Source organism: Bos indicus x Bos taurus, chromosome 22 (genome assembly GCF_003369695.1).
Source record: "Bos indicus x Bos taurus breed Angus x Brahman F1 hybrid chromosome 22, Bos_hybrid_MaternalHap_v2.0, whole genome shotgun sequence".
Taxonomy (NCBI): domain Eukaryota; kingdom Metazoa; phylum Chordata; class Mammalia; order Artiodactyla; family Bovidae; genus Bos; species Bos indicus x Bos taurus.
Genome location: NC_040097.1, coordinates 9,469,798 through 9,495,056, shown reverse-complemented (window position 1 = coordinate 9,495,056; position 25,259 = coordinate 9,469,798). Strand labels below are relative to the sequence as shown.

At 61.0% G+C, this 25,259-nt stretch overlaps 3 protein-coding genes and 1 long non-coding RNA gene across 6 annotated transcripts in view; 3 read left to right on the top strand and 1 right to left on the bottom strand.

The window, feature by feature from the left end:
- The window catches only part of COL7A1 (collagen type VII alpha 1 chain), a 30,455-nt gene extending 10,064 nt beyond the window's left edge, over positions 1–20,391 (top strand). Inside the window, exons 32-118 of the mRNA XM_027522847.1 lie at positions 274–345; positions 441–476; positions 619–654; positions 835–906; positions 1,003–1,080; positions 1,304–1,330; positions 1,413–1,466; positions 1,609–1,671; positions 1,767–1,826; positions 1,922–1,957; positions 2,336–2,371; positions 2,451–2,486; positions 2,828–2,872; positions 2,953–2,988; positions 3,109–3,141; positions 3,455–3,487; positions 3,653–3,706; positions 3,781–3,840; positions 3,937–3,972; positions 4,070–4,150; positions 4,249–4,284; positions 4,478–4,522; positions 4,704–4,775; positions 5,013–5,057; positions 5,306–5,332; positions 5,507–5,536; positions 5,665–5,745; positions 5,821–5,856; positions 5,940–5,975; positions 6,070–6,150; positions 6,379–6,414; positions 6,817–6,879; positions 6,965–7,009; positions 7,613–7,648; positions 7,722–7,757; positions 7,869–7,964; positions 8,076–8,111; positions 8,198–8,233; positions 8,342–8,389; positions 8,711–8,746; positions 8,875–8,997; positions 9,082–9,282; positions 9,380–9,415; positions 9,496–9,549; positions 9,717–9,785; positions 9,860–9,904; positions 10,020–10,082; positions 10,231–10,275; positions 10,579–10,614; positions 10,741–10,776; positions 10,912–10,956; positions 11,157–11,189; positions 11,267–11,329; positions 11,423–11,458; positions 11,538–11,618; positions 11,752–11,820; positions 11,963–11,998; positions 12,077–12,118; positions 12,272–12,316; positions 12,412–12,456; positions 13,020–13,055; positions 13,139–13,198; positions 13,340–13,447; positions 13,627–13,698; positions 13,798–13,833; positions 14,174–14,233; positions 14,356–14,400; positions 14,628–14,663; positions 14,776–14,811; positions 14,912–14,968; positions 15,095–15,166; positions 15,684–15,755; positions 15,985–16,020; positions 16,284–16,364; positions 16,613–16,666; positions 16,752–16,805; positions 16,880–16,942; positions 17,375–17,437; positions 17,524–17,640; positions 17,824–17,901; positions 17,990–18,043; positions 18,215–18,263; positions 18,910–18,942; positions 19,091–19,177; positions 19,369–19,458; positions 19,550–19,747; positions 20,058–20,391. Of these exons, the coding sequence (XP_027378648.1) occupies positions 274–345; positions 441–476; positions 619–654; positions 835–906; positions 1,003–1,080; positions 1,304–1,330; positions 1,413–1,466; positions 1,609–1,671; positions 1,767–1,826; positions 1,922–1,957; positions 2,336–2,371; positions 2,451–2,486; positions 2,828–2,872; positions 2,953–2,988; positions 3,109–3,141; positions 3,455–3,487; positions 3,653–3,706; positions 3,781–3,840; positions 3,937–3,972; positions 4,070–4,150; positions 4,249–4,284; positions 4,478–4,522; positions 4,704–4,775; positions 5,013–5,057; positions 5,306–5,332; positions 5,507–5,536; positions 5,665–5,745; positions 5,821–5,856; positions 5,940–5,975; positions 6,070–6,150; positions 6,379–6,414; positions 6,817–6,879; positions 6,965–7,009; positions 7,613–7,648; positions 7,722–7,757; positions 7,869–7,964; positions 8,076–8,111; positions 8,198–8,233; positions 8,342–8,389; positions 8,711–8,746; positions 8,875–8,997; positions 9,082–9,282; positions 9,380–9,415; positions 9,496–9,549; positions 9,717–9,785; positions 9,860–9,904; positions 10,020–10,082; positions 10,231–10,275; positions 10,579–10,614; positions 10,741–10,776; positions 10,912–10,956; positions 11,157–11,189; positions 11,267–11,329; positions 11,423–11,458; positions 11,538–11,618; positions 11,752–11,820; positions 11,963–11,998; positions 12,077–12,118; positions 12,272–12,316; positions 12,412–12,456; positions 13,020–13,055; positions 13,139–13,198; positions 13,340–13,447; positions 13,627–13,698; positions 13,798–13,833; positions 14,174–14,233; positions 14,356–14,400; positions 14,628–14,663; positions 14,776–14,811; positions 14,912–14,968; positions 15,095–15,166; positions 15,684–15,755; positions 15,985–16,020; positions 16,284–16,364; positions 16,613–16,666; positions 16,752–16,805; positions 16,880–16,942; positions 17,375–17,437; positions 17,524–17,640; positions 17,824–17,901; positions 17,990–18,043; positions 18,215–18,263; positions 18,910–18,942; positions 19,091–19,177; positions 19,369–19,458; positions 19,550–19,747; positions 20,058–20,074 (4,908 nt within the window). The 3' untranslated portion in view covers positions 20,075–20,391. The remainder of the gene's footprint in view (positions 1–273; positions 346–440; positions 477–618; positions 655–834; positions 907–1,002; positions 1,081–1,303; positions 1,331–1,412; positions 1,467–1,608; positions 1,672–1,766; positions 1,827–1,921; positions 1,958–2,335; positions 2,372–2,450; positions 2,487–2,827; positions 2,873–2,952; positions 2,989–3,108; positions 3,142–3,454; positions 3,488–3,652; positions 3,707–3,780; positions 3,841–3,936; positions 3,973–4,069; positions 4,151–4,248; positions 4,285–4,477; positions 4,523–4,703; positions 4,776–5,012; positions 5,058–5,305; positions 5,333–5,506; positions 5,537–5,664; positions 5,746–5,820; positions 5,857–5,939; positions 5,976–6,069; positions 6,151–6,378; positions 6,415–6,816; positions 6,880–6,964; positions 7,010–7,612; positions 7,649–7,721; positions 7,758–7,868; positions 7,965–8,075; positions 8,112–8,197; positions 8,234–8,341; positions 8,390–8,710; positions 8,747–8,874; positions 8,998–9,081; positions 9,283–9,379; positions 9,416–9,495; positions 9,550–9,716; positions 9,786–9,859; positions 9,905–10,019; positions 10,083–10,230; positions 10,276–10,578; positions 10,615–10,740; positions 10,777–10,911; positions 10,957–11,156; positions 11,190–11,266; positions 11,330–11,422; positions 11,459–11,537; positions 11,619–11,751; positions 11,821–11,962; positions 11,999–12,076; positions 12,119–12,271; positions 12,317–12,411; positions 12,457–13,019; positions 13,056–13,138; positions 13,199–13,339; positions 13,448–13,626; positions 13,699–13,797; positions 13,834–14,173; positions 14,234–14,355; positions 14,401–14,627; positions 14,664–14,775; positions 14,812–14,911; positions 14,969–15,094; positions 15,167–15,683; positions 15,756–15,984; positions 16,021–16,283; positions 16,365–16,612; positions 16,667–16,751; positions 16,806–16,879; positions 16,943–17,374; positions 17,438–17,523; positions 17,641–17,823; positions 17,902–17,989; positions 18,044–18,214; positions 18,264–18,909; positions 18,943–19,090; positions 19,178–19,368; positions 19,459–19,549; positions 19,748–20,057) is intronic.
- Positions 18,271–24,525, bottom strand: LOC113880559. The gene is made up of 3 exons (XR_003507768.1): positions 24,296–24,525; positions 21,984–22,136; positions 18,271–18,576 (listed from the first exon to the last, which is right to left on the bottom strand). It is a non-coding gene; the product is annotated as an uncharacterized LOC113880559 (long non-coding RNA).
- On the top strand, positions 20,486–22,381 carry UCN2 (urocortin 2). The gene has a single exon (XM_027522848.1). The coding sequence runs from the start codon at positions 21,402–21,404 to the stop codon at positions 21,738–21,740; it is 339 nt and encodes a 112-aa protein (XP_027378649.1). The 5' UTR covers positions 20,486–21,401; the 3' UTR covers positions 21,741–22,381.
- A 123-nt stretch (positions 24,526–24,648) lies between the features above and the next one.
- Positions 24,649–25,259, top strand: part of PFKFB4 (6-phosphofructo-2-kinase/fructose-2,6-biphosphatase 4) — a 41,476-nt gene continuing 40,865 nt past the window's right edge. For 2 of the 3 annotated variants that reach the window (XM_027522755.1, XM_027522752.1), the window contains exon 1: positions 24,695–24,769. In XM_027522755.1, coding sequence (XP_027378556.1) covers positions 24,706–24,769 — 64 coding nt within the window. In that variant the 5' untranslated portion in view covers positions 24,695–24,705. Of the gene's footprint in view, positions 24,770–25,259 lie in introns of all 3 variants that reach the window. The other variant, XM_027522753.1, reaches the window with a different exon arrangement.

Below are 25,259 nucleotides of genomic sequence, written 5' to 3'. Positions count from 1 at the left end.
GGGCCAGTGGGGTTTCGAGGGCACCGGAGAGCCTGGGTGGAAGTTCGAAGTCCTCAAGGCACGGAAGGCCCTGGCCTCATCACTGCCCCTGTGCCTGGGGTTTGGCTCCCTTCAGCTCAGGGGCAGCATCTTGGCCCCACGGCTCCATCCCCAACAGCACTTGAGCCTGTAGGGTGAGGGGTCCAGGTGAAGAACAGTCAGTCAGCACCCCTCCAGTGAACCAGGGGCACTGAGGGAGGGTCCCTTCCTGCTCTGACCTCTTTGTCTCCTTAGGGCTTCCCTGGGGCAGATGGGCCTCCAGGCAGCCCTGGCCGCCCTGGGACTCCTGGAGCCCCTGGTCCGAAGGTGAGTAAGCCTTGCCCTCTCAGTTCACATGATGGGATGCTTTGCTTGAGTGGGTGAGGTGGTCTGACTGTTCTGACTCTGGCTTCTGTTTATAGGGCTCCCCAGGGTGGGCCGGCCCTCGTGGAGAACCAGTAAGTTTTTCTCCCTCTTGGCGTTTTCCCAGAGCTCTTTCTGCGGTGTGGGGACCCGGGGTGGTGGAGTGGGATTGGCCTGTGGGGGCCCAAACTGAAACGCGCTGAGATCAGACATCACCCTTTGCTCTTTTGCCCTCAGGGAGAGCGAGGACCTCGAGGCCCAAAGGGGGAGCCGGTAGGTGAAGGACGGAGGGGAGGGAACCAAGCTGGATGTCCCGGGGGGAGCAGAGTTGCCCCCCAGCCTGACACTGTGCAGGGCCTAAGGCATCATGAGGAATAGCTGGGGACCTCTGGGGCTTCTCCCACCTCAGGGTTCCCATACCCTGAATCCTGCCTGCTGTTCTCTATCCTGCAGGGAGAGCCTGGACAAGTCATTGGAGGCGAGGGCCCAGGGCTTCCTGGGCAGAAAGGGGACCCTGGACCTCCAGTAAGTTCTAGAGCATGGTGGTGGGGGGAACCTACGGGGGGTGGGAGAGAATGGGGGTCTATGGGATTGTGCTTTATACCTTGTCTCTTCCATCAGGGTCCCCCTGGATCTCGTGGGCCGTTGGGGGACCCGGGACCCCGGGGTCCCCCGGGATTTCCTGGAACAGCTGTGAAGGTGACAGCATGACCACCATGTGACCCAGTGACCTGGTGACCTCATTTGAGCCCACACTACCCCTACTGGTCACTCTGAGCCCATAGGCCCTCTTGGCCACCCCCCGCCCGTGACTCCTCAGGTCCTCCGTGACCTTTGTAACCCACTTTGACCACAAGACGCCCATTCCTCCTGGGATCTTGGGAAGCAGAGGTGTGGTCATGGGTCATTATCTCTCTTCCAGGGTGAGAAAGGCGATCGTGGGGAGCAGGTAAGCAAGGGGCACGTTAGGCTGGGGGTGGCATGGAACCTGATTGCCCCTGGCCATCCTCCGACCTGCTGTTCCTTCCCAGGGCCCCCCTGGACCAGGTGACGGCACTGCTGCTCTGGGCGAGCCTGGGCTGCCGGTGAGGGAGCTCTGAGGCTCTGCTGGGGACCCTGGGGGCCACGCTTGAGGTGTGGATAGAGGAGCCAAGGGCTCTGCTGAGGCAGTGGGAGGGCAGTGCTGGGCCAGTTTGTGGCTCTCAGTTTTTCCTCACTTCCTCCTAGGGTCTTCCTGGAAGCCCCGGACCCCAAGGCTCAGTTGGCCCCCCTGGAGAGAAAGGAGAAAAGGTGGGAGACGCTACCTGTTGGTGTCACAGTTCTCGGGTAGAGGGAGGCGTCCGAGTGCAGGGAGCAGGCTCTTTTACCATCTGTTCCTCCTTCAGGGTGACTGTGAAGATGGAGCCCCGGGCCTCCCAGGACAACCCGGAATTCCGGGTGAGCGGGTGAGTGTGGTGGGCAAGGCCCCAGCCCTCAGCCTCAGCCATCAACCCTCTACTCCATCCTTATTACCAAACCCAAATCTCTGAACCCCTTTCAGGGCCTTCGGGGACTTCCTGGAGATGCTGGCCCCAAAGTAAGTGCCAGGACTTCCCTGGGGGCCCAGTGGTTAAAACTCCGAGCTTCCAATACAGCGGGTGCAGCTTTGATCAGGGAGCCAAGACCTCACATGCTCCATGGCCAAAAAAAGAGATCATAAAATAAGGGAAGCAATATTGTAACAAATTAAATAAAGACCCAAATTACTTAAAAGAAAAAACAAAAAACGTGCCCTGTGGGGAGGTCAGGTATGAGGGGTGACACGCTGGGACCCCTGCAGGATTAGGGGATGCAGAGGACGGAGGTGAGTGTTCTCTCCAGGTCAGAGGTTGCGTTTCAGGGGTGGATGACTGGAGCCTGAGACACCTCATCTGGGCTTCAGCAGTGAAGGCCCTTTTCCTGTCTCTCTCCTCAGGGCGACCGAGGACTAACAGGGGCCGCTGGAGAGAAGGTCAGTGCACCCTGGGGGGTCTCTCAGGGCCCTGCAGGGTCTGGGGCAGACTTGGTTCTGACCCATTCTGTTCCATCAGGGTGAACGTGGATCGCCTGGCCCAGTGGGACCACAGGTGAGCCTACTGACCCCCCGTGCCAGCTGACCTTGGCTCCCTACCCCTCCTGGTTCTGGCTTCTTGCCCTTGACCTCCATTGCCCCTGACCTTCCACCACTCCTCACATGACTTCTAATCTCTGTTGCTGCAGGCTCTAACCCTCAACCTCAGGGACCTGCTTTTATATCTCTGACCCTGCTGAACTGACCTTGACTTCCACTGACCTGGTTTCTGTCTTCCTGCTGACCTCAATCCTGATCTTCTGGGACCCCCGTCCTGAACCTCCAGCCCTTCTCTGCCATCATCCCTCTACTCTCACCTGCCCCACCTGGGTCAGCATTTCTGCTTCTCTTCCCCAGGGGCTGCCAGGAGTTGCTGGACGACCTGGGCCCGAGGGTCCTGAAGTAAGTCTGTGACTGTGGGCCCAGGAGTGGGGCTTTATGTGTTCCTCCCCATCCTGGGCTCACGCTTTCTCCATGTGCAGGGGCCACCAGGACCGACCGGCCGCCGAGGAGAGAAGGTGGGTCATGGGCTGGGAGTCAGTCCCCCCTATACTAGGGATTGTGGCAGGTGGGACCCTGGGCCTTTGAGTTCCCATGTGGGTCCCTGACCTAGCCCTGTTGCTATCCTCTGTCCACAGGGGGAGCCTGGTCGGCCTGGAGACCCTGCAGTGGTGAGTGCAGGGAGGGTGGGTCTCTGATCACAGCACAGCCCCTTGAGCACTGTAACCCACCGGGAAACCAGCACTGTGGGCTCAGAGCTCTGTGACTGATGCTGTAACAAACCTTCCAACTCCTGGCTGTGATGCTGTGACCCCCATGACCATCATACAGGCCATGAGCCCCGTGTAACCCCTGCCCTGCTCCCAGTGGTGACTCTGTAACCTCTGGGCAGAGACTTCCGGTTTCATATATACCCCCAACCCCAATCAGGGCTGTCGTACTATGATCCCTTGGCCAAGCCATGTCTGTCCTGTTTGTTTTCAGGGACCTGGGGGTGCTGGAGCTAAAGGAGAGAAGGTATGTCTGGCGAGACGTGAAGGGCAGCTGTTACAGGGTTGAGATCAAGGTCACAGGGCACGCCTCAAGCAGGGCCCCTGGAGGTCATGACAGTTGTGGCATGATTGTTGGGTAGTGGGGCTCATGGAGCCTAGGGCTGAGGCTGATCGTCTTTGTCACCTCCAGGGAGATATGGGCCCCCCCGGGCCCAAAGGAGCTACCGGATTCAAAGGGGAACAGGTAAGTGTGGGAAGTGTTAGGGGGTCGGGCAGGTGACAGTTGTGTCCCCTGACTTCTGATCCTTCCTTCCACAGGGCTCACCTGGCTTGGCTCTTCCTGGAGACCCTGGCCCCAAGGGAGACCCTGGAGGCCGAGTGCGTAAATGTGGGGAAGGGGAATGTGACAGAAAGAGATGGGATGGTGCCTGGGAGCCCCAACTAAGTCCTGTCCCTCCTCCCCATGCCCTGCAGGGTCCCATTGGCCTCACTGGCAGAGCAGGACCCCCGGTGAGTGCCTGTGACCTCAGGTACCATCAAGGTTTCTGGGGTCCCCTCCCCTCAAGGTCTGGCTATACGTGCAGCGTCATTCTGTCCTCCTTTGCAGGGCGACTCAGGACCCCCTGGAGAGAAGGGAGACCCTGGGCGGCCCGGTTCCCCAGGACCCGTCGGCCCCCGAGGACGAGACGTGAGAGGACTGGACTGGGGGAGTGCTGGGGGGTGTGGAGTAGAGTATGCTGGCACCCGTGGGAGTTGGGGATCAGGACTGACCCTCATGTCTCACAGGGTGAAGTTGGAGAGAAGGGCGATGACGGTCCCCCGGTGAGACTCCTTCCCACTGTGGTTTCTGATCCTTTGTCCTTGAGTGGGAATCCTGGGGGGTGGGCTCCACCAGGTTATCCCATCCATCCTCCTGCCTCCTGTCCAGTCAGTACCCAGGCCCGTTTGGCCGCCCCTCTCTGAGTTAGTTTGAGCCTAACTCATCTGTTTGATACGGGCTTCTCTCCACCACCAGGGTGACCCAGGTTTGCCTGGAAAAGCTGGCGAGCGTGGCCTTCGGGTGAGGCTTTGCAGGGAGACGTAAGGGGGGATCTGCATTAGAGGAGGCGGGAACAAAGGGGATGGGAAACTCTGACATGGTTTCGGGGTAATGGAGAACCCGGGGCAGTATGGAGGTCATGGGGTGATCTGCAAAATCCTGGGATGGGGAGGGTCCGTCTCACACCAGCTATTCTTCTCAGGGAGCGCCTGGAGCTCGGGGGCCTGTGGGTGAGAAGGGAGACCAGGGAGATCCTGGAGAGGAAGGACGAAATGTGAGTCATGACCTCTGACCCCTGAACTCTAACCTCAGCTTCCATCTCCAACCATCCAGCTCCCAGCCTCTGACCCTGCCACCCCAACCCTGCAATGCCCAACCCTCACAGTGATTTCCTGTGACCCCTCATCACAACCCTCAAAGGCCACAAGGATCCCCATGAGTCCCTCGGGTGTTTCCAAAGCCCCCCAGACTGCCGCCCCTCCTCACTGACCCTGACCCTCTGCCTCTGCAGGGGAGCCCTGGACCGTCTGGACCCAAGGGTGACCGTGGGGAGCCAGTGAGTAGTGCTGGTGTTGCAGGCACAGAGGGGATGGAGGGTTGCGGTGCTCTGTCTGGGGAGCACCTCCGCTAAGGGCCTGGAGATCAAGATCAGGAGCCCTGGTGGTCATCCCCAGGCCTGATCTGGCTTCTGGGGCTTGGCATTGAGGTGCAGGGAATTTGGAAGCAGAGGTGAGCTTGGGGCAAATCTGAGCTACCCCGTGGGGCCCCAGAGTTCCTGTTGACTACAGTTATTTCCTTCCCTAGGGTCCCCCAGGAGCCCCTGGACGGCTGGTAAGAACTGACTCGGTCTGATCCTCTGTCATCTCCCCCACCTGCCCCTACTGGCCCCACACATCCCTTTCACTGACTCCCACTTTCCCCACTGCCCCTGGATGTCTTCACTGGTCCTCACCCGCTCCTCTTCCCCTAGTTGGACTGTTCTTCTCACTGGCCATTCCCCCACAGGTGGACGTGGGACTTGGAGCCGGAGAGAAGGTACCAGGCTCTGGGGTGGAGTGAGGCTGTAGCGTGGCGAGGCATTTCAGCGCCCCCATGACTGGTTCTGCCCCAGGCGCGCCTGTGGCCCCAGTGCTGTTCCCTCAACACGCTCGTCTCTGCCACAGGGAGAGCCTGGGGACCGAGGACAGGAGGGTCCACGAGGACCCAAGGGCGACCCTGGCCCCCCTGGAGCTTCTGGGGAGAGGGTGAGTGTGGCTGGTCCCAAGGGGTCGCGTGGGCCTGGGAAACCCTGCTCTGATTTCTTCCTCTCCCGCCCTCAGGGCGTCAGTGGACTTCGGGGGCCTCCAGGCCCACAGGTGAGTGATGCACTTGGTACCATCAGCCTAAGTGTCCCTCTTGCCCTCTCCTCTCACTGACCTTGTGACCTTGTTCCCTTCAGGGGGACCCAGGTGTTCGAGGCCCAGCAGGAGAAAAGGTGAGAGGGTGTGGAGGGTTTCCGACTATGAGCCTGGGCTCTCAGATCCATCTCATCCTCCGAGGCCTCTTACTACTCACTCTGTTTTCCCCAGGGCGACCGGGGCCCTCCTGGCCTGGATGGCCGCAGTGGGCTGGATGGGAAACCAGGAGCCTCTGGTCCCCCTGGGCCGAATGTGAGTTGTGGCGGTCACTGCGTGGCTGTGCCTCTTCCCTAGTCCCTTCGTATGGCCCCAGTCTCCGGAGCCTTGTGGGTCTTGATGAGCTCTGGGGCCAGCTAGGTTATCTGTGTCTCCTAGTACCCCACCTGGCTAGGGGGTTCACAGGAACTAGTGGCCCTGTCAGAGGACAGTGCCCCTGACCCCATGACCACTGCAGACTCCCTGACTTGAGTCTCTCTTCAGGGTGCCATGGGCAAGGCCGGAGACCCAGGGAGAGACGTAAGTAAGGGGGGGATGTTAGGATGGAGGGCAGCTCAGGGGTCCAGCATAAACTGTAGCCTGGTTGACATAGTTACTGGCAGTAGGGGCGTTGGTCCAGTCCTGTCCTTGGTAGGGTCCCGGTCCCCTGGCAGGCAGGTTTGAGCAGAGTTCTGCTTTCCAGTCTTCTCTGCCTTGGGGCCTATAGTAGGACCCCCCAAACCTGAGGCTTCTTCCCTTGGGAGTTTCAGCAGAGGACACCCTACCCTATTGAGTCTCAGCCTTGGGACCTCAATGGTACCTCCCAATTCTGGGGGGGATCTCCACCCTGGAGGAGGTTTCTAGTGGGGTCCTCCAAGTCCATGGATGTGCCCCAGGGGATATCTCAGCGACCCTCTCAATCCTAGCAAAGACTTTTTCCAGGGACTTCCGGGCCTTCGAGGAGAACAGGGCCCCCCTGGCCCTGCTGGTCCCCCTGGAGCACCGGTGAGTCCCACTTTCATGGTAGCCTTTTGCCTCCTTCCTGCCCTCACCCCAACCCTGACTTCTGACCAATGATCTCTTCCCACAGGGAAAGCCGGGCGAGGATGGCAAGCCTGGCCTGAATGGGAAAAACGTGAGTGTCTAGACACAGGGAAACCTCCAAAAAAATGCTAGCACCTGGACACAGCCCAGACGTTCGACACACAAGGGGCACACACGTAGATACAGGCTGATGTGCAGTGACACCCGTGTACCTAACCCACACACACAGACACGTCTGGAAACACATGTCCACGCACACACAGAGGCAGCCTCACAGACACGGTTAGGTGGACATGCCAACCTGTGCCCGGATGGACCAACTCAGGCTAAAATAACCATGGCCACGGGCACAGGCGAAGGGCACAGACACAGATGGAGAGGTGCAGGCACACAGGTGTGAGGCCCCGTTTCAGGGGCACTGAGGACACAGACACACAGACCACACAGCCACACTCGGATGCGTGCTGTGACAGGCCCCAGGCTGCACGTGGACCTCTGTGGGGGTGTGGACCCACCACCAAGGCTCTGAGGGGCGATACACGTGGCGACATCCCGACATATGCATTTGCATCCACACTCACTCGTATACATATGGCCACACGGAGCGAGGTACACACAGGATTTGCCAACAGACAGCGAGACACACGGACAGTTCCTAACTCTGTTGGATCTGATGTGCGTCCTCTGCCTGCAGGGAGAACCCGGGGACCCTGGAGAAGATGGGAGGAAGGTGAGTTGCCCTCGCGTGGATTCTGCTCTGGCTCAGACTGGGGCCGGGTCTGAAGCAGCCTTGTCTTCCTTAGGGAGAGAAGGGAGATTCAGGCGCCCCTGGGAGAGAAGTGAGTGTTGGCGTCTTCTGCAATCTCTGACCCCTGACCCTGGCCCTGTGATACGTGACCCCACTCCCTCCTGGGGTCTCAGGGTCCTGATGCTGGCTGTATCGTCCACAGGGTCGTGACGGCCCCAAGGGTGAGCGTGGAGCTCCTGGTAGCCCTGGACTCCAGGGCCCCCCGGGCCTCCCGGGGCAGGTCGGCCCTCCCGGGCAGGTGAGTATCTGGGGTAGTTCCAGGACTTGGGAGCAATCAACGGGGGCCTTAGGTTGCCACCCCTGGAGGCCGTGATCCCCCATGACCTCTTTGTGTTCTGTCGTATCTCAGGGCTTCCCTGGCGTCCCGGGGAGTTCAGGCCCCAAGGTGAGTGTGCGGATGCTAGGTGAGGGGTACGGTGGGCGGGCTGCCCAGAGTGGGGGCATTTTCCCACCAGTTGTTCTTCTTCTCAGGGTGACCGTGGGGAGACTGGACCCAGAGGGGAGCAGGTGAGGCCCCCACCTCTTTCACTTGCCCCGGTAGCCATAGCACCCACGCATGCACCCACATGCTGCACCCCAGGCTGGGTCCAGCAGCTTACCTCTTGGTGTCTCCAGGGCCTCCCAGGAGAGCGTGGCCTGAGAGGAGAGCCTGGGAGCCTGGTGGTGAGTGAAGCCTGGGACATGGTCCTTGACTGTTCCACGCATGTCTGTGGGCCGCCTCCGCCCCCTTCCGCTTGCAGCCACAGGTGCTGTCCTATATGCTAGGGCCCCTGCCCTGTTGGGATTCCTGTGGGCTACATGGACGGGAACCTGGGTGATGGGACATGCCAGGGAGGGGCTTCCAGTGGCCTCCAGTCACCCCAGCCAAGGGCTAAAGGGTCCTCTAGGCAGGAAGCCAGGGGACGAGGGTATAGAGGCTGTTTTGGGGGGCAATGTGGGGCCTTTTCTTCTGTGGGCATCCCCTCATCCAGTTTGTGTCCCCAGAATGCAGAGCGGTTGCTGGAAAATATTGGCATCAAGGTAGGTTGATGGGGGCTGGACACAGGGGCCGCGGGGAGCCCCACGGGACACGTAATGCCCCCAGGGCTGGCCAGGGCATGGGTGGCTGCAGCCTTGGCCTTCCTCTTCTGACCCTGCATGTCACCCAGACATCTGCCCTGCGGGAGATCGTGGAGACCTGGGAAGAAAGCTCTGGTGGCTTCCTGCCCACGCCTGAACGGCGTCGCGGCCCCAAGGGGGACCCAGGCGAGCGGGGCCCCCCAGGCAAGGAGGTGTGTGCTGGGTACTCAAGCGGGGAGGGGCTGTTCTGTGGACGGTGTCGGTGACCACCAGCATGTACTGTTCTGCTCCTCCAGGGCCCCATCGGCTTTTCTGGAGAACGTGGACCAAAGGGAGATCGTGGAGACCCCGGCCCTCGGGGGCCACCTGGCCTGGCCCTGGGGGAGAGGGGCCTTCCTGGACCTACCGGCCTTGCCGGGGAGCCTGGGAAGCCTGGTATCCCTGGGCTCCCTGGCCCAGCTGGGAGTGTGGGGGAGGCCGGAAGACCCGGAGAGAGGGTGAGCCTGGGGGCTGGTGGGAGTGGCCGGGGGAGTGGGGTCAGGGGGAGCCAGACTCCCCATGGGCATACCCCCCACCTTGGTATCTGCTTTTCAGGGAGAACGGGGAGAGAAAGGAGAACGTGGAGAACAGGTGAGCTGGGCAGGGCTTCACCGGGCGGGACTGGCTGCAGGCTGTGCTGGGATGGCCACCCATTTCCTTCTTCTCTGCAGGGCAGAGACGGCCTTCCTGGCCTCCCTGGACCCCCCGGACCCCCAGGCCCCAAGGTGATCACCCCAGCTCTGCCCAAGCCTGTGACTGCTGTCACCAAGAGGCCACTGGGAGCTTGGGCCCCAGAAGCTCCGTGCGGTGACTTGGAACCCACAACCTTTTGGGACGACCTGTTCCTGCTACTGTGACAGCACAGCTCTGCCCTGTAATCCTGTGCTTGTAGGTGGCCGTGGACGAGCCAGGTTCTGGGCTCTCTAGAGAACAAGGACCCCCTGGATTCAAGGGTGCTAAGGTCCGTGTGCGGGCTCAGCCTGGGGGCCACCCCTGCTGTGGCACCAGGGCCTGGGTGACATGTCATTCCCACAGGGGGATCCAGGCAGTGATGGCGACCGAGGCCCCAAAGGAGACAGGGTGAGACCTCCTGTCATCCCACCACGCTGTTCCCCTCCTCCGCAGGGGGCGTGCCGGGGTGGTGTGTGCGTGGGCACCCGGCAGTGATGCTCAGGGTCCGACACTCCGCTTGCAGGGTGAGCCGGGCATCAAGGGCGACCGGGGAGAGCCTGGACAGAGGGGTCCGAATGGCAGCCCGGTGAGTCCTTGCCCCACAGCGCCACGTGCGTGCAAGTGCACGGCTCTCACTTGTGTCATCTGGGCTGGAGTCTGCTCTGCCCGGGACTGTCTCAGGGGAAGCTGGGATGGGGGACGAGACGGTGTGGCCATAAACACGTTCTCTCTAGGGTCTGCCAGGAGAGCGCGGCGTGGCTGGGCCCGAGGGGAAGCCGGTGAGTGGAAGCAGGAACAGCCTGGGCCGAGTTCTGGGGCACAGTCACCCTTTTGCGGTGTGCTGGCCCTGCATGCAGGTCACCTGTGTCCAGTGATGGGGTGTGCCTGGTTGCCCAGGTCCAAGCGCACATGTCTGATGGCTGTGTGTGTGCACAGGCCCATGTGTACTGTCCATGAGGGGCAGTTCATGGGTACGCGGTGACTTGTACCTGGGAGGGGTGAGGGTCCAGAGGTGGGGCCTCCAGGCAAAGGTCTCCCACGGGAGGCCAGATTGAGGCTTAGCAGCTCCCTTCTCTATACAGGGTCTGCAAGGTCCACGGGGGACCCCTGGCCCGGCGGTGAGTACCCCAGAATCCTGCTCCCTTCTTAATGGCACCCCCTACAATGGGCAGTCCTGCCTCAGTTTCCCTGGAAGGGTAGGACTGACTCCCTGCCCCCAATTTGGCTCTGTCTCTCTCCCACAGGGCGGCCATGGAGACCCTGGACCACCCGGGGCCCCGGTGAGTGGTGGGGAAGCACTGCCTGGTGGGCATGGGACAGGCATCAGTCCCCACATCGGGTGGAAAACTTGTGTTAGTCCGTAAGTCCAGGTGCAACTCGGACCCCTGTTTCTTGCCCTTGATATTTTTTTATAGGGTCTTGCTGGCCCTGCGGGACCCCAGGGACCTTCTGGCCTAAAGGTGAGTATAGGCATGTGTGGGGAAGGAGGCAGGGACTCAGAGCAGCCTGCCTGCACCAGGACAATGTCTGCCAGCCTCCGGGGACGTCACTGCCCCGCTGAGCACCAAGGTGCCCCGTCCATGCGGGCTCCGCTTGTGGACTGGGGCTGAGGGGCCTCTGGTCCATCTGTCGGCTCATTCAGTGTCTGTGTTTTTGGCAGGGGGAGCCCGGAGAGACAGGACCACCAGGACGGGTGAGTGGCCCAGCCCATGGGGAAGTCACAGGGAGCTGGGCGGGGTTGGCACTGCCCTCAACTCCCGCTTCCTCCAGGGCCTGCCTGGACCTACTGGAGCCGTGGGACTTCCCGGGCCCCCTGGCCCTTCAGGCCTGGTGGTGAGTGAGGCCCCTGTGGGGACACACGAAGTCCCTGCCCTTCTGGGTCCCCTGCTCTCCATGTCCCTCTCACATCCGACTTGTTCCCCACAGGGTCCTCAAGGGGCACCGGGTTTGCCTGGACAAGTGGTGAGTCCTGGGGGTCAGGGCCGGGCTCTGGGGCTCGGGAGTCAGCGGGCAGGCCCCTGACAGAGCTCTTCCCTCTCAGGGGGAGACGGGAAAGCCGGGAGCGCCAGGTCGTGATGGTGCCACTGGGAAAGATGGAGACAGAGGAGCCCCCGGTGTGCCGGTGTGTGTTCAGAGAAGCTCGCTGCGGGCCTGCAATGGGGGCTGTGCAACCACGCGCCCGCAGGGAGAGAAGGGCTGGGAGGCAGGGGTAGCGGAGGGAGAGGCACTGACCTCTGCCCGCTGTTCTGCCATAGGGGTCACCAGGTCTGCCAGGCCCTGTCGGACCTAAAGGAGAGCCGGGACCCATGGGGACCCCTGGACAGGTGATCTTTGCTCCTGACCCCCAGCTTCCACATCAGCTCCTCTGCCCAGCCCCCAGGCTTAGTCTGTCCCTCCCATCTGGACAGCGGGGTAGGGGTGGGGAGGTGGCAGGAAGTGGGGTGACTCACCAGGCATTCCCCGCAGGCTGTGGTCGGGCCCCCTGGAGCAAAGGGAGAGAAGGTGAGTGTGGGGGAGGCCCTGGGCGGGGGGGGCGGGGGTGAGGGCTGAGGAATCCCACTGACCTTTCTCTCTCATCAGGGCGCCCCTGGAGCCCTTGCTGGAGACCTGGTGGGAGAGCCGGTGAGTGTGGAACCCCCAGCACACAGGTCACCCACCCCGTGACCCTCACGTTCCATGATACGCCCCACCCGGCCTGGCCTCCTGCTCCTTCTTTGAGTCTCTGCTGTCTGGGACCCTGACACCCATGTGTCCTCCTGACCCCTGTATCCGCAGGGAGCCAAGGGTGACCGAGGACTGCCAGGGCCGCGGGGCGAGAAGGTGAGGTGGGCCTGGCCCCAGGGTCTGAGCATTGGGCAGGGAGGGGTACGGTTGGGTGGCCACACACCCTCACCCTCACCCCACTGTCTATGCAGGGTGAAGCTGGCCGTGCGGGGGAGCCTGGAGACCCTGGCGAAGATGTGAGTCTGGGGTCCGGGCGAGTCCGAGTCCAGGTTGAGGAGTGTAGTCGTGCACGTGAGGGAACATTCCCGGGGCTGGGCACCTCTGAACTTGAGCCTGGCCGAACGTTCCAGCACTCGGGGTCCTGCTCCCGGAGCACACGGGGGTCGAATATCCTGGCTTGCACGTGCTCCTCCTAGGTCTCCCGGCCCTCTCTTGTGAGCACGCGTGCTCTGGTCTCCTCTCCTGGTCTCGGGGCCTGTGGGAGTTCTGTGGCCCCTCCTTGGTCATGTATTGGTGCTGCCCCTTCCCCCGCCCTGGCTCTGCTCCCATATCCGAGCTCCTGTCTGTGCTCATGTCGTGGTCATGTTTGTGGTCGTATCTGTGGTCATTGCTAAGCTCCCTGGACTGGGACACATCTGAGATCCCGCCTCTGTCTACACTCCCATGTACCTGCACTCACATCCCTGGTCCCAAATGCCTGTGGTCACCTCCAAGCTCCCCTGGGAATGTTTTGGGACCATACCTGAGCTCTGGGTTCGTGTTCCCGCTCTCAAGTGCTGCTTACTTCGTTTTCTCTCAGGGTCAGAAGGGGGCTCCAGGACCCAAAGGTCACAAGGTATACGTGCCCTAAGGCATTCCCGATGGGGGTCATCGTCCCGAGACACCCTGAGCCTAATCTGACTCCTCTTTGCCTTGAAGGGTGACCCAGGAGTTGGGGTCCAGGGGCCCCCTGGGCCAGTTGGCCCTCCAGGTCTAAAGGTGAAACTGTACCCTGTGCCTAGTGGTGGGGGCAGAAGGTGGGGTGGGGGGCCTGGAGGTGGGAGGAAGAGGGTCTTCAGGGGCTAGTCCTGGGAAGGGGTCCTGCTAGGGCCATTCCTCCCTTTGCTATCTCTGTTCCAGGGAGACTCAGGGCCCCCCGGATCCCCCGGACCTCCTGGTATTGTGGGGTTCCCCGGTCAGACAGGCCCTCGAGGAGAGCTGGGGCAGCCGGGCCCCAGTGGAGAGCGGGTAAGGGGGCCAAGGGCTGCGTGTAGGGATTTGCTGGGCCCAGGACCTCTGGATCTGGTTGCGGGTGAGGAAGAGGAGGGGACCCAGCCCTGCCCAGGGGGCTCCTGTTCTTGGGGGAACAGCATGGGAGGAAGGTTCCCCAATCTCCCTTCCTCTCTCTTGCCTCATTTTTACCATAGGGTCTGGCAGGTGCCCCAGGGAGAGAGGGAGCCCCAGGTCCCTTGGGGCCGCCTGGACCACCTGGGTCAGCGGTGAGTGGAACGCCCCAATGCCCCATGTCTCTGATTGCTGTGTGTTGGGGACTTAGCTGGGGGCTGAGCCACAGACTGACTTCATCTCGCTGCCCACAGGGAGTACCTGGGGTCCCTGGACTCAAAGGAGACAAGGTAGATGCGACAATGCTGCTGGCCCTCTCCTGCACCGCCGCCTCCAGCCTCCGCTGACCCGTCCTCCCCTTCAGCCTCCACTGACTCGCCCCCCTCTCCAGCCTCTGCTGACCCGTCCCCCCCCTCAAGCCTCCGCTGACCTGTCCCCCTCTCCAGCCTCCGCTGACCTGTCATCCCCTCCAGCCTCTGCTGACCTGTCCCCCACTCCAGCCTCCGCTGACTCGTCCCCTCCTCCAGCCTCCACTGACCCGTCATCCCCTCTAACTCCCACCCACCTCCCGTGACTCTCTGCCCTCCACCAGTTGCCCTGACTGACCCCTGGTGTCCCGTTGATCTCCAGGGTGACACTGGAGCAGGGCTGCCTGGGGCCCGAGGCGAGCGTGGGGAGCCCGGTGTCCGGGTGAGTATGTCCTGTCCTGCGGCCGTGGCTACTGCAGGGAGCCACACTGGGACTCCCTTCCTCATGGCTCTCGCCTCTGATTTCCAACTTACTGAGTCACTGAATCTAATGTCACCATGCAGGGTGAAGATGGCCGCCCCGGCCTGGAGGGACCCCGAGGACTTGCGGTGGGTCCCCTGGGGGAGAGGAGCAGTGGCGTGACCCAGTCCCCTGCCTGAGCCCTCTGTGCCCTTGGGGGTCTCCACAGCCTCTGCTGCCCTCTGCTTCTCCACATCTGCTCTCTGGTCCCTTGTCTCCCCCATTCCCCGGGGCCTTCCAGTCCTCCCCTGCACTCTGAGCCATCTGCCCACTGGTCCCCCCAGATTCCCTTAGCTCATTATCATCTCTCGTGCAGGGTCCCCCAGGCATCCGGGGAGAACGTGGGGAGAAGGTAAGGATGTGGAGCAGAGGCCCCTGGTGTGAGTGTGGGCGGGGACGGGTCTTATAACTCAGGATCTGGGGCTTCACTACTGGAGTGAGACCCACATTCTCCTACCCGACAGGGTGACGCTGGTGCCTCAGGACTAAAGGGTGACAAGGTGAGTGTGGGCACGGGAGAGGGCAGGGCTCAGGGGGCACGGGGGAGGGCAGGGGGTTCAGGGTGCTCCTCACTCCTCTGACTTCCCCCTGTCCACTCAGGGCGACTCAGCTGTGATTTTGGGGCCTCCGGGGCCACGGGGTGCCAAGGGGGACTCGGTGAGTGGGTCTGGCCCGTGTGTTCGGGGGGCTCCTGTGCGGGGTGGACCCGGGGATCTGAGATCTCAAACCCTCAGAGGGTAAGGGACTTGTAGCCCTTGACCCTGATTTCTGGCCCTGACCCAGGGTGAACGAGGGCCTCGGGGAATAGATGGTGACAAAGGACCTCGGGGAGACAGCGGGGAACCTGGAGAGAAGGTATGGGGATGAGGTTGGGCTGTTTATACAGGGTGAGGAAGGGGGTCCTGCAAGCTGGAGGGCCCCGGGGAGGGTCTGTGAGGACAGAAGCAGAGGATGGAAAAGGGATTTCTGGGGGTCTGAGGGGAAGGGGTTCTGTCAGCTGTAGCAACTATAGGGCGGCTGAGAGGATGGGGGCTCTGTGGGAGGGGCTCCAGGGCCTGGATGTGAGGTTGGAGGGCAGTCTGGACTGTGGCCCCTGTAGGAGCCCTGTGGGAACAGGAAGGGGGCTCCTTGGGTGTTAGGGGTACTCCAGGTAGGGCTGGGGCCCAGTGGTAAGAGGAGTGGCAGGAATCAGGGGTTCCGGCGTGAGAAATGAGCCACCCCATGGCCAGGGTCTCCAGTCCCAGCCACGAGCGTGGGCTGGTGGGAAGGGGCCTTGGGGGCCTGTGTGCGAGCAACTGGCAGGTTCCGGTCTTGCTGGGAGCCTGCAGCCTGCTCTGGTCCTAATCGTGGCCCTCTCCTGTCACTGCTGCAGGGCACCAAGGGAGAGCCTGGTGACAAGGGCTCAGCCGGGCTGCTGGGAGCGCGCGGACTCATGGGACCCAAGGCAAGTCCCATCCCAGGCACTGACCCGGAGCCATGGGTCACACCCGCCTGTCCGGGGTGTCCCCTGAGCACTGGAGGGTTCCCGCCTCCCTCACTGTTGGCCCCACGCGTACTCACACGGGCTGGTGTGCAGACCGGGCCCTGGCTGTAGTCGCCGAGGGTGGCAGATGGGCCAGCACGGGGGACAGTGGCACTGAAGGGCTGCCCTCTCCCACCTGCGTTCCCCACAGGGCGAGCCTGGTGCCGCAGGGATCCCCGGCGAACCGGTAAGGTGCCCCTGCCACCCCACCAGGGACCCCAGCCCTGTGTGGTGACCTTTGACCTTATAGTGAACCAGCACTCTCCTGTTGTCCAGGGATCCTACCTTCACAGTCTCCCCTGTGGTGGCTCACACGTCGCCGCGGAAAACCCTGCCCTTCCAGTGGCTCTGGCCCCCATGACAATTCTTACCCTGTGGTGTTCCCTGTCCGTTACAGCCAGAGTGATTCCTTTTGAGCCCTCACTGACCTCATTAACACCTTTCCCACAGGGATCCCCAGGAAAAGACGGAGTCCCTGGTGTCCGAGGAGACAAAGGAGATGTTGGCTTCATGGGTCCCCGGGGCCTCAAGGTGGGAAGGGGGCTGGCTTTTTTTCCCCATAATCAGGACCTGATGTTGGAGGGTGAAGTATCCAGGGTCAGAGGTCAGGTATCTGGGGTCAGATGCTGTGGTATCTAGGGTTGAACGTGAGGTGTTAGGTCAGAGGTGGGAAGGTCAGAGGTTGGAGTACCTAAGGGCAGTTTGGAGAGGGGTTTCAGGGTCAGGGGTCATAGGTGAGGTATGTAGGAGGTCACTTTCTTACTTCTTTTTTCTTTCAGGGTGAACGGGGAATTAAGGGAGCCTGTGGCCTCGACGGAGAGAAGGGAGATAAGGTACAGGGGTGATGAGGGATATGGGGGGACGTGGGGTCTACGGGGCCTGGGGCCTAAGGCTGACCCTTCCACCTGATCGCTGCAGGGAGAAGCCGGCCCCCCGGGCCGCCCAGGGCTGGCAGGACGCAGAGGAGAGCTGGTGAGTGTGGGGCACCCCTAGAGTGAGGAGCGGATGGGTGGGCCAGGAATTGGCTAATGTCTTCTCTCCTCCAGGGGGAGCCGGGTGTTCCAGGCCAGGCAGGGGCCCCTGGGAAGGAGGGCCTGATCGGTCCCAAGGTAAGGGGGTCCCTCCACAGTGGACAGTGGGGTTCAGGATTGGGCAGGGACAGCAAGATAAGGTCGTGAAGGTTTTGGGTCAAGGAAGGTTGGGATACTGTGGGGTGGAGTGGGGTTGGTCCTGAGGTTTCAGGGTGGGTTGGGGTCACAGTGGGGATTGTGGGGTAGGAGGCGGCGCAGTACATGCCTCAGGGCTGAGGGTTAGGGTGGTCGAGGTCAGGGGGAGGTTGGAGCGTCTGTGAAGGGGAAATGGGTGGGGCCAGGGTAGGGGGCATCACAGTAGGGTGGGGTCCTGGGAATCATGGTGGACTCAGGGTCTCTGGCTGGTAGGCCACAGGAACTCGAGGTGGTGGCCATGGGGCCTGCGGGCTCATGGGGGCTGAATTGGGGAGGCTGAGGCAAAGGGACTCTCGTGCCTCTTTCTGTTCCCAGGGTGACCGAGGTTTCGATGGGCAGCCAGGACCCAAGGGTGACCAGGGCGAGAAAGGGGAGCGGGTAAGTGGAGGCTGAGGTCATGGCGAACTGAGGGGCCTGGGGTCTCTGGAAGCTCTCATCACTGACCCTGATCTCTCCCTCCCCAGGGACCCCCAGGAGTGGGGGGCTTCCCAGGTCCCAGGGGCAGTGATGGCTCTAGTGGTCCTCCCGGGCCACCTGGCAGCATTGGTCCCAAAGGCCCTGAAGGACTTCAGGGTCAGAAGGTGAGAGGCCCCGACTCCTGACCCCTGAACCTCACTGATCCTTCTGCAACCTCCCTGACCTCTGACTCTACAATCCATTCCCCCAATATCCTTGCCCCAACCTCTGAAACTACGGTCCCAAATTGTCCTACTTCTGATCCCCACTGCCTCTGACCCTGCTCACTCAGTCCATGTGTCTGACAGGGTGAGCGAGGTCCCCCTGGAGAGAGCGTGGTGGGTGCCCCTGGGGCCCCTGGAACTCCTGGAGAGAGAGGGGAGCAGGTGAGTGGGAATTCCTGGGCCTGGGGTCAAAGGCTGGGGGGGTCCGTGAGGTCAGAGGTCACAGCCCAGCCCTGTGTATCGCCCACAGGGGCGACCAGGCCCCACGGGGCCCCGTGGTGAAAAGGGAGAAGCTGCGCTGACGGTGAGTGTGTGTGGGGCAGGGGGGCGGGGTGGTGCCCTGCCTCCTTCTCCCGACCCCTTGGACCCTGGGCCCTGACTCTGCACTGTTCCTCCACGATCCCTGCATCACGTACCCTTTGTCCTTCCGTGACCCATGGGTTCCTTCATGACCCTTGTGGTCTTGGGCTCCTAGGAGGATGACATTCGGGGCCTTGTGCGTCAGGAGATGAGTCAACATTGCGGTGAGTGGGGTCCAGCCTGGAGTCTCCTGGGTCCCATCCCCACTGCATCCCCGCACCCCTAGACAGAGGCAGGCAGCACCCCCAGAATGTCCAGGGGGCAAGCAGTCAGGGAGGTGGGTGGAGACAGATGGATACACAAAGTATGGGTGTTTCAGGACAGACATGCTTACCCTAAGTGGAGACGCGGGCAGAGGTGGGCACACACGTGCTTCTGTGCCCAGGATGGCCGTGTGTGGAGGGGAGGAGGTGTGAGCAGAGCCGGCTCCTCAAGCCAGATATGGCGCCGGGGTACAGGGCGGGGGCTCTGACGGCCCTGGGGGGCATCAGAGTGAAGCTCATCTCCTTCCTCCTCTGCCTTCTCCCTGTCCTTCTCCATTCCTGCCGGCTCCTGACCCTTTGCCTCTCTCCTTCTCTCACCTTTGGCTGGCCTGTTCCCCTCTTCTCTCTCGCCCTTGGTCCACTTCTCCCCCTTGGTCTCTTTCTCTCCTTGTGTCTGCTTCCCTTCCTCTCCCCCGCCGTCTGTCACTCTCTCCGTCCCCTCCGTATGTCTCTGCCCCCCGTGAGCCTCTCTCCCTGCCTCTTTCCGCCTCTGTCTCCTGTTCTCTGTTATTGTCTCTCTCCCTGGCCCCTTCTCTGCCCTCTCCAGCCTGTCAGGGCCAGTATATCGCATCTGGATCACGTGAGTAGTTTTCTGGTCTTTTCTGCTCCCGGAGCTTGCCTCGTGCCAGGCCCTGCTGTGCCCATTGCCTGGGTCGTCTTAGCAGGGGCTTGGTGAGGGCGGCCACCAGGCTGACCCCCGGGCCCCGGGCCCCTGCTCTCGGCTCCAGGGCCTCTCCCGAGTTACGCAGCAGACACCGCTGGCCCGCAGCTCCACCCCGTGCCCGTGCTCCGCGTGTCCCACGCAGAGGAGGACGGTGAGGATGGCTGCAGCCTGGGGGGCGTGTGGGGCGGGAGCACACACGCATAGGGCCGCTCGTGCATGCACGGCCCACGCCGTGTGTACAGGGAGCACATGCAGGGAACACGCGTGGGAGGCCAGGGTTGGGCCGCACGAACCGGGCCCCGCAGTGGCCCTGCTCACAGCACCCCCTTACTGTGCGTGCAGGCCAGGTGCCCCCCGAGGACGATGAGTATGAATACTCTGAGTATTCCATGGAGGAATACCAGGACCCCGCGGCTCCTTGGGATGACGTTGGTGAGGAAGGGGGCTGGGCCCACAGGGGCATGGGGAGGGGCAGGCCGAGCCCGTCCCGGCTGACCTCTCTGCCCCGCCCCGTTACCCCCAGACCCCTGCTCGCTTCCACTGGACGAGGGTTCCTGCAGTGCCTACACCCTGCGCTGGTATCATCGGGCTGGGGCGGGGGGCACGAAGGCCTGTCACCCCTTCGTCTACGGTGGCTGCGGAGGGAATGCCAACCGTTTTGGGACCCGGGAGGCCTGTGAGCACCGCTGCCTGCCCCAGGCGGCCCACAGTCAAGGGACAGGTACGAGCGTACCTCCATTCCAGTAGGGGCCTGCCCAGATTATGTCCAGAGTCAGGATCCGGGGTCAGAAGCTGCCCCCCCTCCCCAGACTGGGGGACCTGGGACAGACCCCGCCTCAGACCAAAGAGCTGATAGAGAAGCCTGGCTCTGGGTGGAGTCCCCAGTACGGTACCCCTCAGTGCTCCCTCCCTTAAAGACCTGAGTAAGGACCCCTTTCTGTGGGCAGAGCCCCCACACCCACTGTGCCCCCGGCTCCCCCGTCCTCTGTGGCCCTTGCGTTAGACGGCTGAACCCCGCCTGCCCTGCCCAGGTGCTGCCCGGAGCTGAGGCCCAGTCCAGCATCCCCTGGAGGAGTCGGTGTCCCGGCTGGACCCTGCCGTCCCCCCCCCTTGGTGCTAGAGGCCTGTCTGCACGTGAGCGTGCGTGAGCGTGTCCGTTATCTCAGTGACTTGTTCCACGGGTCTCGCCTTCCCCTCAGTGGACAGACCCCCATTGTGGCTGCTGCCTCCCTGGCCGATGACTCAGTGTTGGGGGAGGCTTTGGGCAGTGAGCGGAAGTGACTGAATCCAACCCGCCCCTTGCCCCACGCTAGTGATGACATGGTGCTGATTCTGGGGGGTCATTAAAGCTGCTGTTTTAAAAGGCCCCTGTTGTGATTGTTTGCGGGGGGTGTGGGTGTCAGGGGGGCAGGTTTTCCCTGGGAGGGCCATGCTATCCGAGTGGGTACAGAGTCCCTCTGTCCAGCCTGTCACTGTCCTGTGACCCTCAGCCCCCAACTTGTCCCCAGAAAGAAGACAGGGTAGGGGCTGAGCGTATGCCTTCACTGCCCCCCAGGAGAGGATGAATCATGGGTGGGGGGCGGCCTCAAGCCAGATAAATGGGCCCCGAAGGGGGTGGAGGAGCAGACCGGTGCAGAGGAGCACTGCCTGGCACAGCTCACCCCAGAGGAGGCTGCTGCTGGTGAGCCTGGGGTTGGGGGATGGACAGGACCGTTGGGGTAGAGTGGATCTGGGGTTTGGGTCAGTGGAGGTCTCGGGTCTGAGGTGCCCTGGGACCTCTGATTGCTTCCTTGTCTCAAGGACCCCCATTCCTGCCTGCCTTTCTGTGCCCTGGATCTGCAACATGCTTTCTCGCGCAAACCTCAGGCTCCCCTTGGGTCACTCTGTGTCTCTCTTTGCATCCGTATTTCCATCACACTGTCTCTTTTTCTTCCGTTCTCCCTCTATTTTGCTCCATCCCCCTCTGATACATCTCCATCTCTTTCTCCCTCTCCCTGCCCTTTCTTGTTCTTGTTCTTCCTCCCCAACCCCCCGCCATCTCTCTGTCTCTCTCAAATACATCCATATCCAGATATACCTGTGGCTTTCTGTCTCTGGGTCACTCCATCTCTTTGTCCATCTCTGTCCCATTCTCTTTCTCACTCTTTCCATCCCTCCGACCCCTTCTCTGCCTGGCTCTGTCTCAGTTTTCTCTGTGTCACTCTGGCTCTCTCCTTGTCCCTTCATCTCTGCTTCCGTCCCTCTGCCCCTGGCCTGGCCGCTCTCTCTCTCTCTGCTTTCCCCATCTGCTTTCTGCCATCTGCCTCTGTCCGTGGGCCACAGCTAACCAGAGCCCCTGCCTTGAACCTGTTTTCTCCTTGCAGCCTGACTACACGATGACCAGGTGGGCTCTGCTCACGCTGATGGTCCTGACATTGGGCAGGACCCTGCTTGTCCCAGCAACCCCCACCCCAGGCTTCCAGCTCCTCCCTCAGAACTTTCCCCAGGCCACTGCCTGCCCCGTGACCTCGGAGAGCCCCTCAGGCAGCACCACGGCACCCTCCGCTGCTTGGGGTCGCCCCAGCCCTGACCCCCACCCTGGCCCCCGCATCACCCTCTCGCTGGACGTCCCCCTTGGCCTCCTGCAGATCTTACTGGAGCAGGCCCGGGCCAGGGCTGTGAGGGAGCAGGCTGCTGCCAATGCCCGCATCCTGGCCCAGGTCGGCCGCCGCTGAGCCTGAGGGAGGCTGTCAAAAGGATGGAGCCACCCTGGATGGAGGAGACTGGCAGGGCAGCGGCGGAGCTGAACCTACATCCGGACATGGCGCATCTGGACATGGCGCATCTGGACTCCGCCACATGGAGTCACTGTCATATCAAAGTGCCTCACAGAGTCACAGTGTATGTGGACAGCATGCACATGGCCATGCCAGGTTGCCAATGGACTCTAGCCATTCCTAGGAGCCCCCCAGACTTACCGTATATGTCTGGAGAGCTTGGACACTACCGTGGATGGTCACTGCCACATGGAGTCTGGTCATGGATAGGCCCCATAGTCAAGAGCTTCCGGACACCATCATACAGGGGCTCCGTAATGCCACTTACAGGAACCTCAACACAGGATACCACGGCTGCATCGGAGAGAACCGCCCATCTAAGGCCAGACACAGAGGTCTGCCCTGCCCCCACAGGTCACCACACAGACAGGTGCTGGCGGAGGTTCCCAGGCAGCACCCACCCCAGACAGATGGGGGCATCTCCAGGCATAGATGGACGCTCGTACGTGCGAGGTCTGTGGCTGTGGCAGCCTTGTCTTGTGTGTGTGTTGGGGGAGGAGGTGTTTATACGCATCAGATCAGATCAGATCAGTCGCTCAGTCGTGTCCGACTCTTTGCGACCCCATGAATCGCAGCACGCCAGGCCTCCCTGTCCATCACCAACTCCCGGAGTTCACTCAGACTCATGTCCATCGAGTCAGTGATGCCATCCAGCCATCTCATCCTCTGTCGTCCCCTTCTCCTCCTGCCCCCAATCCCTCCCAGCATCAGAGTCTTTTCCAATGAGTCAACTCTTCGTGTGAGGTGGTCAAAGTACTGGAGTTTCAGCTTTAGCATCATTCCTTCCAAAGAAATCCCAGGGCTGATCTCCTTCAGAATGGACTGGTTGGATCTCCTTGCAGTCCAAGGGACTCTCAAGAGTCTTCTCCAACACCACAGTTCAAAAGCATCAATTCTTCGGCGCTCAGCCTTCTTCACAGTCCAACTCTCTCATCCATACATGACCACAGGAAAAACCATAGCCTTGACTAGACGGACCTTTGTTGGCAAAGTAATGTCCCTGCTTTTGAATATGCTATCTAGGTTGGTCATAACTTTCCTTCCAAGGAGTAAGTGTCTTTTAATTTCATGGCTACAGTCACCATCCGCAGTTATTTTGGAGCCCAAAAAAATAAAGTCGGACACTGTTTCCACTGTTTCCCCATCTACTTCCCATGAAGTGATGGGACCGGATGCCATGATCTTCGTTTTCTCAATGTTGAGCTTTAAGCCAACTTTTTCACTCTCCACTTTCACTTTCATCAAAAGGCTTTTTAGTTCCTCTTCACTTTCTGCCATAAGGGTGGTGTCATCTGTATATCTGAGGTTATTGATATTTCTCCCGGCAATCTTGATTCTAGCTTGTGTTTCTTCCAGTCCAGCATTTCTCATGATGTACTCTGCATATAAGTTAAATAAGCAGGGTGACAATATACAGCCTTGACGTACTCCTTTTCCTATTTGGAACCAGTCTGTTGTTCCATGTCCAGTTCTAGCTGTTGCTTCCTGACCTACATACAAATTTCTCAAGAGGCAGGTCAGGTGGTCTGGTATTCCCATCTCTTGAAGAATTTTCCACAGTTTATTGTGATCCACACAGTCAAAGGCTTTGGCAGAGTCAATAAAGCAGAAATAGATGTTTTTCTGGAACTCTCTTGCTTTTTCCGTGATCCAGCAGATGTTGGCAATTTGATCTCTGGTTCCTCTGCCTTTTCTAAAACCAGCTTGAACATCAGGAAGTTCACGGTTCACATATTGCTGAAGCCTGGCTGGGAGAATTTTGAGCATTACTTTACTAGCGTGTGAGATGAGTGCAACTGTGCGGTAGTTTGAGCATTCTTTGGCATTGCCTTTCTTTGGGATTGGAATGAAAACTGACCTTTTCCAGTCCTGTGGCCACTGCTGAGTTTTCCAAATTTGCTGGCATATTGAGTGCAGCACTTTCACAGCATCATCTTTCAGGAGTTTATACGCATGGGTGGCTGCATCTCTGTGTATCTGACAGCTGTTTGTGCGTGTGAACAAGGTGTGGGCCTGTGAGGGGGCTGAGAAGAATGGGAGCCTGTCCCCCAGATCTGCATGAAGCATGCTCAGCACACACCCAGGTGCTGTCTTACCCACACCCCTGGCTCTGCCCTTGCACACACATGGCTCAGGGGAGAAGGGAGCGCAGGCTGACAGGGGCTCTGGCCCCTCCTTCATTGAACAGTCCTGAGCCTCAGTTTTCCAAGCCTCTGTTTTCTTTTTTCTCCTCTGTAAAGCCGAGTGATGCCACTACGTTTCTTGTGAGCACTGAGTGATGTAATAACCTACATGAAGGTTCCCGCCCGCAAAGAAATCCCTTAATAAACATAGTGACTGGAGAATGGGCTAGACAAGAATCACACAGTCATGTGCCCTCAGGCAGTGACACACAGGAGGGCGGAGTCAGAGCCGCTCCTCTAACCCCCTTCTCCCGCCCCGATTTCACTGACCTGTCCTCGGTGTGGAAGGCTGCAGGTTTGGCCTAATCTCCCAACCCCATCTCCATGGCGGGTTTGGAGATGAGACTCAGCCTTCTGGAGTGTGTGGCCAGGCTTGCCAGCAGATGGGGCAGGAACTGTGGGTAGTGTAGACAACTCGGGCTGGAGACGAGGGCAGACACTGGGTCTTTGCTGGAGAGAAAGTTAGCACTGTCGGAAGTGTGGCCGCCGGGGGTGCCGGGGGCGGGGGTGGGGGGTGGCACTGACCAAGATCTCACAGTTGTCAGCAGCCCTGGGGGGCGGGCCCAAGGCGGGGCGGAGAGGCGGAGCCATGGGGGGGCGGTGCTCTCCGGAGCCTAGAGGGCGTGGCCGCCCCAATCCCGGCCACAGGGGGCGGCGGCCCGGGCCAGTTCGGGAGCAGGATGAACAGAGGTATGGAAGGAGGCAGCTCCCCGACGGAACCCGGGTCAGGGAGCAGCAGACGGGGTAGGCGCCGGGCAGGGTGGAGAGGGTGGGCGGACTGAGAAAAGACCTGGGCGAAGTAGAGGTGGTGTTAGACGGGGGTGTGAGAGCTTTGGGGGTCTCTCCGGGATTAGGGGTGCTTTGAGGGGGCATCGGTCTGTCAATGGCAGGGAGGGGGTGGGCACTGGCGCCTCACCGGGGAGAGGGACCTGGGCCAAGGGGGGAACTATAAATAGCTGCTTCCTCCAGCCCAGGGGGAGGGACAACCCGCTGGAGCTGCCCCAGGGCCTCCCGCTCTGCCCTTTGCTGGCCTCCAAGGGGTCATACTTGTCCAGGTCCCCCCTCAGGGGTCATACCAGCTTGGGAAGGTTCAGAGGCTCATTTGGGAAGCTTTTCATACGATGTGACTTTAGCCCTTAAACCAGCATTTCCAGGGCAACTACAGTGTGGCTTGTGTGGGTCCTGAGCTGCTCTAAGCGCCTACTGTGTGCTCTGTCCCAATCACGAACCTCTG

What these genes read in the sequence shown, in the direction of transcription:
- UCN2 (XM_027522848.1), top strand. Translation starts at nt 21,402, where the DNA reads ATGACCAGGTGGGCTCTGCTCACGCTGATGGTCCTGACATTGGGCAGG.